The following is a 14,145-nucleotide window of genomic DNA, read 5'->3' on the forward strand; positions in this document are numbered from 1 at the left end:
TAAAGAATTTCATTTCAAATTTTCTATTTCAAATTGTAATCCATCAAGTCCACCCTAGCCAAGTGCCAAGATCATATGTGATTGTGAATGAATACAGACTGTACAGTGCTGTCGAGCGTGTCACCTTTTTATAATAAAAATATATGACCCTGATGTCCATTTGATAATACTGTATACCCCTTATGTGTTCCCTATCTTCTCTCAGGTGAGCTTGTCATGCACTATTGGGATTTTTGACGTGGCTGCAGAAGTGGACAGTGTCACAATAATAGGAGCAGGAGAAAAACAAATGACATTATCCAGCTCATTATTGAATAATCTGAACCGCCAGCTTCAGTTAATTTCTTATACCAACACAGTGTTCCACCCAAACACGGCAGACACTGGTAAGTACATTATTCGATGGCCAATATTACATAGAGGGCTATATGGAGAAATAATAATCTATATTACTGACAGTCCCTGATCCAAATGGGAAGCTGTGATCTTAAAAATGATATCAATTTTATTTTCTTTAGGTAATGCAAACATACTTTTTATTTTCTCCAATTTTGGCTATTTTGTTTAGGCCTCGTTCACATCTGCGTCTGTGTTTCCGGTCTTCTGTTCCGGCAGAGGAGCAGAACAACGAAAATATCACTAGCGCCGGTTTCATTGTACAACGGACACAATCAGCGCTCGATGGAACCCATTAACTTTAATGGGTTTCGTTGGGTTTCTATCAGGGTGTCCGTTCTTTTACCGAAAAGAACAGCGCAACATTCTGCGCTATTTTTTCCAGTATTTTTGTCGGGATCTGTGACGGAGGCCCCTAACGGAGCCTCTAACGCAGATGTGAACCAGGCTTTAGCTGTGTACAGTGACTGCAACTCACCTGCATTGTTTTAGACAATCTGAGGGTCAGACTGCTGCCCCATCCTCCCCCTTGTTTTACACTGCAGCTCTGACTGTTTAGGTTTGTTGCTTTGTATAAGCACAAACTTACCACAGACTCATCAGAATGTCAGTGTATTGAGTGCTAATTTCTATTACATTAAATATAAAATTATTAAACTATAAACTGCTAAGCCACTAATGAGAAAAAGAAGATCACTATTGTCACAATTTATTTGTGGCCCATATATCAAGAGAATTGAGGCTCAGTAAGGTAGGGATCTAGAGTTGGTCTGTCATACTCCATGGATAACAGACACTTCCATTGTCACCTTGCTTTAAAAGGAAGGTTGGGTGAGTGTCATATTGGAGAAGAAAAACCTTTACAATTTCGATAACCTTCTTATATGTAATTATATGAACACAGCTATTAGAATTTTGAATTTCTCTGGTTTTGTAATAAAGACTAATAGCATATCAGAGCTAACATTGTTTTAAAGGGGGTTTTAATAAAATATTAGAATGTGATCATGAGTGTTCAGATATCTCTTCTTTCTCTATGAAGGGAGATTGCAATACCATTAAAGTGTCATTCCCATCTTTTAAAGTGATGGCATATTGCTAGGATATGCCATAACTTTATGATTGGTGGGGGTACGACCTTTCGGACTCCCACCTATCCTGAGAATGAAGGGGCCGCATCACAGATTTTCTACATTTTCCCTGCACAGAGGCACTACAGGTCACCCAGCTGTGCAGGAAACTCGAGATGTTCAAGTAAATTGGACTGGATGCAGTTCCCTGCACAGTGGGGGTAAAACAGTGAAGGGGATACAGCACTAAATCAATGATGTAGCCCCTTCATTCTCAGGATCGTGGGGGCCTGAGAAGTCAGACCCCCACCAATCGTAAAGTGATGACATGGCCTAGCGATATGCCATCACTTTATAATATGGGAATACCCCATTTTGACAATATCTGCTCCTGGATATATGTGTGAGCTGACTGATGTTTGGCTTCACCTTGTTGCTAATATTGGTATAGAAACAGCACTACCTGTCTGTAAGGGCTTATTCAGACTAACGACTGTAAACTCGGACGTTAAAAAACGTCAGTTTGTCACATCCGAGTCGCACCCGTGCGGGACCCATTTTCACGGATCCCTCATAGATTTGAGTCTATTGAGGGATCTGGGAAAACGGACGAAAATAGGACGTGTGAGCAGCCCCATTGAATTGCATGGGTCCGTGTGCTATCCGTTTTCTTAACGGACTGTACACAGACATATAATACGCTCGTCTGAATAAGCTCTAATAGAGGTGCAGCAGGACTGTGCAGTGGAGAATCAGGTTATGATATGATTCCAGTTCAGGGTTTATACTGGACATTTTTTATTTTCTCTTCCGATGTAAATCTGTCATGGAACATTATGACTTTAAACGCAATTTAACACTTTGTCTTTTGCTTGTTTTCAGTGCAGTTTCAGAGTGCTGGACATACCGGCACATTTACCATTAAAGTCCGTCATCCCGTTGTTCCTAAGTTATATGACGTGGGAACTAGTAAATGTAAGTAACATTGTGCAACATAGGTTAAAGTGAACCTTTCAGATTGAACATGTTGTCCTATCTGCCAGCAGCATGTCATAGAGCAGGGGGAACTGAGCAGAATGATATATAGTTTTGTGGGATAATATTTAGAATAACTACTCTGTGATTGACCGATATTTCTTTAAGATATATCATATAGGGAAGGATATCAATCATTCAGTAGGACTCATAAGTCCAGAGTGAGCAGGGATTTAATATAATATGAGATAATCATTATAATACAAGTTATACTGAGTAGAATCCCACAAAACTATTTGCTGGAATCAAATAGGCATGTTCAATGTGGCAGGTTACCTATCTGTCTTATCTGCCACAGACATGTATAAAAAGTGTCATTTGTATCAATATAGAGATATATAAGATAGAGGGATAAATATATCCTAGAGCAGTCTTCCCCAACCAGAGGTCTGAAACATGTCACTGTGAGCGCAATTTAGCAACCCACTATGCCTTGAGTTCCATCCAGCTCCAAATTAGATTTTAAAAAATCAGTTTCTGAATACGAGCAGCTCAGAGGAGCAAATACACACAGACACGTTACTGTATGGAAATACTTCTCCGAGCTGCTCGTATTCATAAACTGATTTTTTTAAAAGCTAATTTTGAGCTAAATGGAACTCAAGGCATAGTGGGTTGCTAAATTGCGCTCACAGTTTATGGCGCCCGAACAGGGACTGCGGCACTAGGACCCTGAGACCACCCGAACCTGGCAGAGGAGACCAAAAGCTGCAGCACAATGTAAGAAGATTTGATTCTTATAGTTTGCTCTGCATTTCCCCGTCTGCCCTTCCCTATTTTCGGATGACTAAGGCTCCACCTTCCAGCTTAGGGAGTAGTGTATGAAGCCGCAGTTCCAGAACTCTGTACTCCCTTAGAAACGATCTCAGTTTGTGTGAATGAGGAATGGGTAGCGGCATTGAGCATGTTACAGGGGGATTGTCTGTGCAGGGATAATTGTTATACTTCTAATCTATTTTGTGGGTGTGGGTGTGTTGGAAAGTGCTGCTCAAAGAGGAAACTCCTGTTAGAAGATTCTGGGGTGAAAGAGACCCAGAACAATTTTAGTTTAGTTGTTTGCGGTAACTGTAGAAAACAGACAGAAAGTGATTGTCTATCAGTGACCGAAGATTCTGGGGTGAAAGAGACCCAGAACAATTTTAGTTGTGTAACCTATTTACTAGAGCAGAGGAAAAAAAATAAGCATTTCCATACAGTAACGTGTCTGAGTGTATTTGCTCCTCCGAACTGCTCGTATTCATAAATTGATTTTTAAAAGCTAATTTGGAGCTGGATGGAACTCAAGGCCCAGTGGGTTGCTAAATTGCGCTCACATCACCAAGGTCAGAACCATCTAACTGGTAGTTTAGTTCAGGACAAGAAGGATATCACTGGTACTTTGCCTCAGCTTTAGGATGATATAACATGCATTTTGTGCTATAGCTGACCTTGTATTCCTGGACTTTTTACTAGTATAATATACAGTAAAACCCCAAATTTCACAGAAAATGGTCTTTAGTGGGGATGGTTTTCTCAATCTCAAAGAAAAAGTACACAGAATGCAGGTAAAATTACGTAATGCAGTCAGCAAACATTTACAGCACACAAATAAGCAGCCCTCTCATTTTTAGTCCCCAGCATGGTTCACCCTCTAATTCTTAGTCCCCAGCATGGCTCTCCTCTCATTCCTAGTACCCAACATGGCTTCCCTCTCATTCCTAGTTCTCAGCGTGGCCCCTATCTTAATCCTAGTCCCCAGCGTAGCCCCCTCTCATTCCTGACCCCTAGCATGGCCCCCTCTAAATCTTGTTCCCCTCTTGCTATTCCAGCATGGTTCCCCTCACATTTCTGGTCCCCTGCATGGCCCCCATCTCATTCTTATACAGTACAGTACATCAGCATGGCTGCCTTCATTTTTAGGCTTCAGTCAGGCTTAGCTCTTCATATCCCCCCTCACTGCTAACCTTGCTACCTTAGTGGTAGCCTGAAGCTCCCTTGCTCAGCAATCGCATGGGCTGACAGCATCCCTTTTACTTCCTCCCTCTTTTCCTAAGATGCTCCTTGCTGGAAATACTCTACCTCCTGCTCCCTCTGCCCCAATGATGCGGCACGATACAGCTTCTTTCCCCTCATGTGCCAAGCAAGTCTCCTCCCCCTGCTCTCCCCAGTCATGTGATGCAGCGCGCACCCACATCTAGATGATTTTCAGCTCATGTAAATCCAATTTGTGGTCTTTTCAAAGGGGTTCCCAAAATTTGCTAAGAAAACTGGTCTTTAGTTGGATTAAGGGGTGATCCGCTTATAGAGGAGCAGCTTCTATCGACTATAATGGTGTGCAAAATTGGTTGCAGAAAAATTTGGTCTGGATGGGGGAGGTCTTATCAAAGGGATGGTCTTCTAGGGAGGTTACACCGTATTTACACCTTGGCACTGAAATCTTATGTTTGGCTGTTTCATTTGTTTTTCTTAGTAATTTGCTCAAAATGAATACATGCTATAGGTATAAGATTTTTTTTCTTTATTACCTAATGTGGATCGACACATTACATAAATATATAGATAATTGCATGTATTTTTATGATGAATATAAAGACATCATTGCACCAGTTTCAAAGCTGCAAGTGTTGATGCATCTGCCGAAATCTTTTTACTTGTGATACAAATTTCTATATTTTTTTTAATATTTTACTACACCGTGTTCCAAATTATTATGCACATTGGATTTAAGTGTCATAAACATTTAATTATTAGTTTTTCAATTAAACTCATGGATGGTATTGTGTTTTAGGGCTCTTTGGATCATTGTAATCAATCTCAGACACCTGTGATAATTAGTTTTCCAGGTGTGCCCAATCAAAGGAAAACTACTTAAGAAGGACGTTCCACATTATTAAGCAGGAAACAGGTTTCAAGCAATATGGGAAAGAAAAATGATCTCTCTGCTGCCGAAAAGCGTGAAATAGTGCAATACCTTGGACAAGGTATGAAAATATTGGATATTTCAAGAAAACGTAGGCGTGATTATCGTACTGTGAAAGATTTGTGGCTGATTCAGAGCACAGACGGGTTTGTTCAGATACAGGCTTAATGAGGAAGGTTTCTGCCAGACAAATTAATAGGATTAGGAGAGATTCTGCTAAAATGCCATTGCAAAGCAGCAAACATGTACTAGAAGCCGCTGGTGCCTCTGGAGTCCCGCGAACCTCAAGGTGTAGGATCCTCCAGAGGTTTGCAAGTGTGAATAAAGCTATTATTCGGCCACCCCTAAACAATGCTCACAAGCAGAAACGGTTGCAGTGGGCTCAGAAATACATGAAGACTAATTTTCAAACCGTGTTGTTTACTGATGAGTGCCGTGCAACCCTGGATGGTCCAGGTGGATGGAGTAGTGGATGGTTGGTGAATGGCCACCATGTCCCAACAAGGCTGCGACGTCAGCAAGGAGGTGGCGGAGTCATGTTTTGGGCTGGAATCATGGGGAGAGAGCTGGTAGGCCCTTTTAGGGTCCCTGACGGTGTGAAAATGACCTCTGCAAAGTACGTAGAGTTTATGACTGACCACCTTCTTCCATGGTACAAAAAGAAGAACCGTGCCTCCCGTAGCAAAATTATATTCATGCATGACAATGCACCATCTCATGCTGCAAAGAATACCTCTGTGTCATTGGCTGCTATGGGCATAAAAGGATAGAAACTCATGGTGTGGCCCCCATGTTCCCCTGACCTCAACCCTATTGAGAACCTTTGGAGCATCCTCAAGCAAAATATCTATGAGGGTGGGAGGCAGTTCACATCAAAACAGAAGCTCTGGGAGGCTATTCTGACATCCTGCAAAGATATTCAAGCAAAAACTGTCCAAATACTCACAAATTCAATGAATGCAAGAATTGTGAAGGTGATATCAAAGAAGGGGTCCTATGTTAACATGTTACTTGGTCTGCTAAGTTTTTTTTTTTTTGAAAGAGCTTTTGATTTCTGTAAATATGACCTCCTGATGCTGCAAATTCAACAAATGACCATTTTAGTTCTCTTTACAACCTTTAAAATGTTTTGATCTCTGTTGTGCATAATAATTTGAAACAGTGCATTTTCAGTTTTTTAATTCTAAAAAAAAATATGTTATCATTAGGAGATTTGTTCAATAAAATTTGCATTATACTCCAACGGTTGATGGCTTGAAGATTATACTGACTGTCAATTGCATCGAGTATTTAGGAAAATCAGCGAAAAATAACATTTTCATAATATTTTGGAACGCGGTGTACTTTTACAAAGAAAAATCTATTTGTTAAAAAAAAATTGTTTTGTTTCACCACATTCTGAGTGCTATATCTTTTTAAATTTTTAGTCTATTGAGCGGTATGAGGGCTTATTTTTTGCGAGACGAGCTGTAGTTTTTATTGGTACAATTTTTTTGTTACATCCAACTTTTTGATCACTTTTTAATATTTTTTTTTTGGGTGCTAAGGTGACCAAAAAAAACGGTGATTTTGCCGTTGAAAATAGATTTTTTTACGGCGTTCAACCCTCTTTTTAACGCCTCCGATGCCGCAGGTTGTGATTGACCGCAGCATTTAAGGGGTTAAACGGCCAGGAACAACTCGATCGCTGTTCCCGGCTATTAGTCCCGGGTGTTAGCTGTAATACACAGCTGTCACCCTCAGAGTATGGAGCGTGAGCCCGCTCCATACATCACCCCCCACACGAGGGTGTGCTATTATGTCGTAGTGCACGAGGAGGTTAACTGGAACTTAATAAGTGAATTAATGATTGTAAGAAAATGTAGTCTGGTTTATGGAAAATAGTTTCCTTTGAGATTATTAGTGGATTAGAAGGCAGGTAGTGATTTGTAGGTAATGAGGGGATTATGGTATATTACTAGATCAGCAGTGAATTGTCATGTGCTGATTTGTACATGGATTATCTGTGTGGGCTGAGGCTGAATCATCTTTACATCTGTTTCTTCAAACATGACTGTTCTCCGGAGGATGGGAAATGTATTGTTACGCTTCCCACACCACAGTGCTCCAGAACTGACGGCTTCACCAGTCTCAATGCAGCCACTTGTCTTGTGGTATGTCAAGAGTCAGCACTTCAAACATACAACTTTATTTCAAGCACATTTTTCAGGAATTTCGTTTTAGTAAAAATTGAATGAGCTGTTTACATACATTTGAAACTATTTTTCTGTCAAATGAAGTGTTAAAGGTTCCTGCCAGCTCTGTTGCGATACAGGTTGGGTCTTGTGTGTTAAAGTACAGCTCAGTGTAAAAAGATATTCATGCTTTTTGTGATCGTGTTTGCGTTCAGTGTATTCTGACAGACTCACCTAGCTCCCCAGTTACCTTTACCTGCTGGATATATATAGAAATAGAATGAAAACCAACAAGCATGAGAAGTCAAGCGTAAAAAATATGTGAGCACAATATGTAATATGTATATAATAGGCTAGGTTCATATATCATTTGTTAACCCTACATTCAACATACAATACAATGGGATACAGCAAATAAACATATGCCACGCAGAATATGTATTTTTATAGGTCAAGCCAAGGGTTGGTGTGTGAACCTGTATGGCATACAGTTGCATACGTTAGGGTCATGGGTCGTATATGTTGGGAGTATTTTCCGACATTTACACCAGCCCGTTCATTTGGATGGAATTTGAATGACATTCAAATATGTGTTCAGTGCTAATAGTTTAGACCTAGAGGAAACTGCCTCCCACTACTACATTATCAGTGAACAACAAACACTGGCAGGTTCCTGAGCTTATACTTCTATAAATGCCAACATCGATGCCAACTCCCTTGTCAATTATGCCATCAATGCCTAATCAATGAATCCGACTGCCTGGAGCACCACTGATCCCAACAACATTTCTTTCTGATACCAGGAGCAAAGTTGAACTTGTGCCACAGTCATGTTCACTAAAATGGGGCTGTGTTTCAATTCTCAACACAGTCCTTGGTCAAGAGTAGAGCTGAATCATAGAGGCCAAAGGGACGGTAGCCCCTTACCCCGCAGGCGGTCTAATTAATATGCTTTACTTTTCTTACCAATGCATAAAACTAGGAACTAGTCAAAACTTCTATGGTTCTTTGAGGTGCAGCCCATCATTTTCTTGGATAAATGTTGGTCTTCTAAAAATAAGTGGCTTACCTTTTTATTATTTAGTTATAAAGTGCCGTCATCTTCTATGGCGTATACAATGTGATTCAAAAAGTAAAAAGGAAATGCAGAACCTAATAACATTCCATATTTTAATCTATTACATTCCTCTTATGGTATCTATTCCTACAATCAGCAAATCTCTCCTGCAAGTAGACTTCAGCTTACAGAAACACAAACGTCAACGTATGCAAATTACTTTGTGCAACCCCCCCATCTCACACATACGCGTGCGCGCGCACACACTGTCACATACTCTCATACACACGCGCACACATACTCTCAGACACATTGTCACATACGCTCACACACAGGCACACATACTCTCACACACTGTCACATACACTCACAAACACGCATACATACTCTCACACACATTGTCACATACTCTCACAAACACGCATACATACTCTCACACACATTGTCACATACTCTCACAAACACGCACACATACTCTCACACACAGTTACATACTCCTACACACGCTCGCACACATATATACACACACACACATACACGCACTGTCACATACTCACACACACGCACACATACTCTCACACACTGTCATATACTCTCATACGCACGCGCACACACACACACACACACACACACACACACACACACACTGTCACATACTCACACACACTGTCACATAGTCTCGTACACATGCGCACACACACACACACACACACACACACACACGCACTGTCACTTACTCTCACACACACATTGCCTGCAGCACGTGATTAAAATTTAATTCACACAGTCCGTACTTGCAGGAGGGAGCAGGATTTAATGATCTGTAAATTCATGGGATTATCTCACAGACTTTCATTTAGTAGATCTGGAGTATAAATTGGCACATGTGTCATATATATATATATATATATATATATATATATATATATATATATATACAGTCCAGGATGCCATCTTTGTATGCTCTCCTCCTAGCCACCAGTTTTAAGTTTGAGTGCAGCCTTATTTGAGGAAAACTGGAGCCACTTTTATAAAACCCTTATGATATTTTCTACTTCCAAAAACTCTTGGGTTACATAGTTACATAGTTACATATAGTTACATAGTTAGTACGGCTGAAAAAAGACACATGTCCATCAAGTCCAACCAAGGGAAGGGAAAAGGGAAGGAAAAATTTCTACACATAGGAGCTAATATTTTTTTGTTCTAGGAAATTATCTAACCCTTTTTTAAAGCCATCTACTGTCCCTGCTGTGACCAGCTCCTGCGGTAGGCTATTCCATAAATTCACCGTTCTTACTGTAAAGAAGCCTTGTCGCCTCTGCAGCTTGAACCTTTTTTTCTCCAGACGGAGGGAGTGCCCCCTTGTTTTTTGAGGGGGTTTTACAAGGAACAGGATATCACCATATTTTTTGTATGTGCCATTAATATATTTATATAAGTTAATCATGTCCCCCCTTAGTCGTCTTTTTTCAAGGCTAAATAGGTTTAATTCTTTCAATCTTTTCTCATAACTTAAATTCTCCATGCCCCTTATTAGCTTCGTTGCTCTTCTTTGTATTTTTTCCAACTCCAGGGCATCCTTTCTATGAACTGGAGCCCAGAACTGAACTGCATATTCTAGATGGGGCCTCACTAATGCTTTGTAAAGTGGTAATATTACCTCCCTGTCCCGCGAGTCCATGCCTCTTTTGATACACGACAATATTTTGCTGGCCTTTGAAGCAGTTGATTGACACTGCATGCTGAAATTTAGTTTATGATTTACAAGTACACCCAGATCCTTCTCAACAAGTGAATCCGCCAGTGTAGCTCCCCCTAGGACATATGATGCATGCAGGTTGTTGGTACCCAGATGCATAACTTTACATTTATCTACATTAAACTTCATCTGCCAAGTGGACGCCCAAACACTTAGTTTGTTTAAATCTGCCTGTAATTCATGAACATCTTCCATAGTCTGAACTATATTACATAGCTTGGTGTCATCTGCAAAAATAGAAATAGTGCTATTAATCCCATCCTCTATATCATTAATAAATAAGTTGAATAATAGTGGTCCCAGCACTGAACCCTGGGGTACACCACTTATAACCGGTGACCATTCAGAGAAGGAATCATTGACCACAACTCTCTGGATACGGTCCTTGAGCCAATTCTCAATCCAATTACAAACTATATTTTCTAAACCTATAGTCCGTAATTTACCCATTAGGCGTCTATGGGGGACAGTGTCAAATGCCTTTGCAAAGTCCAAAAACACTAAATCCACAGCGGCCCCTCTGTCTAGTCTTCTGCTTACCTCTTCATAAAAACAGATTAGGTTAGTTTGACAACTTCTGTCCTTAGTAAAACCATGCTGGCTGTCACTTATAATGCTATTTATTGTCACATAATCCTGTAAATAGTCCCTCAATAGCCCCTCAAACATTTTCCCCACGATGGATGTTAAGCTTACTGGTCTATAATTACCCGGGGAAGACCTAGAGCCCTTTTTGAAAATAGGCACCACATTTGCCCTGCGCCAGTCCCTTGGCACTATACCAGTCACTAGAGATTCTCTGAATATTATGAAAAGGGGGACAGAAATAACTGAACTAAGCTCTTTAAGAATTCTAGGGTGTAACCCATCTGGTCCCGGGGCCTTGTGCACATTTATTTTATTTAATTTAGCTTGGACCATCTCTACATTCATCCAATTCAGTATATCAGCCGATATATTAACAGCACTGGCACCGGCTACATCAGCTGCTCTTTCTTCAGTTGTATATACAGAGCTAAAGAACCCATTTAGTAACTCTGCCTTCTCTTGATCCCCTGTGATCAACTCCCCATTACCATTATCTAGGGGTCCTACATGTTCAGACCTTGGCTTTTTTGCATTTATATGCTTGAAGAATTTTTTAGGATTTGTTTTACTATCCTTGGCCACCTGCCTTTCATTTTGTATTTTTGCTAATTTTATTACATTTTTACAGATTTTATTAAGCTCTTTATATTTTACAAAGGCTACAGCTGTACCCTCAGATTTGTATTTTTTAAATGCCCTTTTTTTGTCATGTATTGCCCCTTTCACAGAAGGTGTAAGCCATGTGGGGTTTAATTTGAGTCGTTTATACTTACTACCTGTAGGAATAAATTTTGCACTATAATAACTCAAAGTAGATTTGAAAATCTCCCATTTATCATTTGTTCCATTATTTGACATTAGTTCTTCCCAGTCCATATCCTGAATTGCAGCCCTCATCCTGGGGAAATTGGCTTTCTTAAAATTAAATGTTTTTGCCCTCCCAGCCTGCGTTTGTTTTTTACAGTATAGGTAAAATGTAACTATATTGTGATCACTGTTACCGAGGTTTTCACGAACATTGACATTCCCAACAAGATCTGCATTATTAGAAATGACCAGATCCAACAGAGCTTCACCTCTAGTCGGGTCTTCCACAAACTGGCCCATAAAATTTTCCTGCAACAGGTTGAGGAAATGTCTCCCCTTTGCAGTTGAAGCCGAACCATGACACCAATTAATATCCCGGAAATTAAAATCTCCCATTATCACTACAGTACCCGCCTGTGCAGCCCGCTCCATCTGTTTATATAGCTGAACTTCCATCTCCTCAGTTATATTGGGGGGTCTATAGATTACACCAAAAGTAATTTTTTCAGTGTTTACCTCCCTTTCTAGTTCCACCCACAAGGTTTCAACCTCCTCACAGTCTTCACCCACTATTGTCTCTTTCACACTCGCCTTCATATCACTTCTCACATACAGACATACACCACCACCTTTCCTATTTGTCCTGTCTTTACGAAAAAGTGTAAAACCCTGTAGATTTACAGCCCAGTCATGTGAAGAGTCCAGCCATGTTTCAGCAACACCAACTATATCTATATTTTCTTCCAGTATCAAGGCCTCCAGCTCCCCCATTTTACTTGCTAGACTTCTGGCATTTGTGAACATACACTTTAACTTGCCTTTAAATGTTTCACTTTCAGTATCAGAAATGTGATTTGACATTAATCGGTCCTTTTTATTTACACTGATGTTTTGTAACGAAAGGATCTCCTTATCCTGTTGTCTAGTCCTCTCCCCACATTCTGTTTCTCCCCCCACCAATATAGTCTGACCCCTCTCTAACCTGGCTACCCCTTTTTTTTCTACATTGACCTCCCTCCTCAGCCCTAGTTTAAATACTCCGCCACCCCAGCTAGAATTCTCTCCCCCAGCACAGCGGACCCCCTTCCATTTAGGTGCAAATCATCTGCAGAATACCAGGCATATTTTCCTCTTAGACCTTGTTCACGTGGCAGAAAATTTTCGGCAGCTGAATCAGTGTGAATTCTGACTGTAAAAAACTATCCCATTGTTCAGTTGCTGAAAAATAGAGTGACATGTCACTGCCTCAACAGTGTTTGGTAGCTACAGGTAGAGTCGTCCCATTGAATGGGGCTAATCTGCAAGCATAAACGCAGTTGTTTTTACTGGGAAACAACAACAGAAATCCGAGAGTCAGCCTCAGATTTCTGCCACGGATTCTCAGACAATTCCATTCGAGAATTTTCCATGTGGAAAATCTGCATGTGAACATACACCAGCTGGTACAATGAGATGAAATATTTACACATACCTCTCATACTTGCTATTATTTAATAGATTTGTACCTCAATAAACACATTTTTGGCGGGTTCAATAAACGTTGACAGAAACCTTACACAACGGTGACAAACGGAAACCATAAGCAACAGAAGCATTACCATTGAAATCAATGGTAATGCAAACGGAAACCTATGGTTTTCATTTGCACTTCCGTTGAGGGGGCCCTAAGGGTGTGTTCACATCAGCGTCACCATTCCATTGATGGGTTCCGCTAGACCTTTCCATCAGAGGAACCCATCAACGGAAAAGCAAACAGAAACCATAGCTTCCGTTTACGTTACCATTGATTTTAATGGTAATGCTTTCGTTCCAAATGGTTTCCGTTTGCCTTTCTGTTGATGGGTTAATCTGACGGAAAGGTCTAGCGCAACCCATCTAATACCTGCTCCAAATTCATATGTACATATTCACTATTTTTGTGGAAATAGGGGGTCTTTAATGAAGATAGTGGAATGTTCTCTACAAGAACTGTGGTTAAAATGACACTTTTTATCATTGTCTTGGCTTTGTGTTGTGAGTGCAGTTCTTTATACTGCTTTGTTTTTGGTAGTTCACCTGTAACAAATGTTACACCTCAAAATCTCATTGAAGGGGGCACAGCCATATAAAGTTGAAAAAATATGCGTTTCTCCAGTTGTACCCTCCCGCCAAAACGTGGGACGTGGAGAGACACTCCTGCACGCCGGGCAGTACTGGTGCTGTGGCAACCGCACTACGCACCTGGACAGTATGGTGCACGGGTCAAATTCGAATTAATTGGACCTTTGCACGATACTCTACGGACATCGTACGGTTGCCACGGCAACAGTACCACCAAGGGTGCTGGAGCGTCCCCTCCACGCCCGATGTTACTTCAG

General features: G+C 40.7%; 1 protein-coding gene across 2 annotated transcripts in view; it reads left to right on the forward strand.

The window, feature by feature from the left end:
* The window catches only part of B4GALNT1 (beta-1,4-N-acetyl-galactosaminyltransferase 1), a 178,768-nt gene that overhangs the window by 154,546 nt on the left and 10,077 nt on the right, over positions 1-14,145 (forward strand). For both annotated transcript variants that reach the window (XM_075851967.1, XM_075851966.1), the window contains exons 6-7: positions 206-386; positions 2,349-2,441. In XM_075851967.1, the coding sequence (XP_075708082.1) occupies positions 206-386; positions 2,349-2,441 (274 nt within the window). The remainder of the gene's footprint in view (positions 1-205; positions 387-2,348; positions 2,442-14,145) is intronic.

Source organism: Rhinoderma darwinii, chromosome 2, assembly GCF_050947455.1.
Source record: "Rhinoderma darwinii isolate aRhiDar2 chromosome 2, aRhiDar2.hap1, whole genome shotgun sequence".
NCBI lineage: Eukaryota > Metazoa > Chordata > Amphibia > Anura > Rhinodermatidae > Rhinoderma > Rhinoderma darwinii.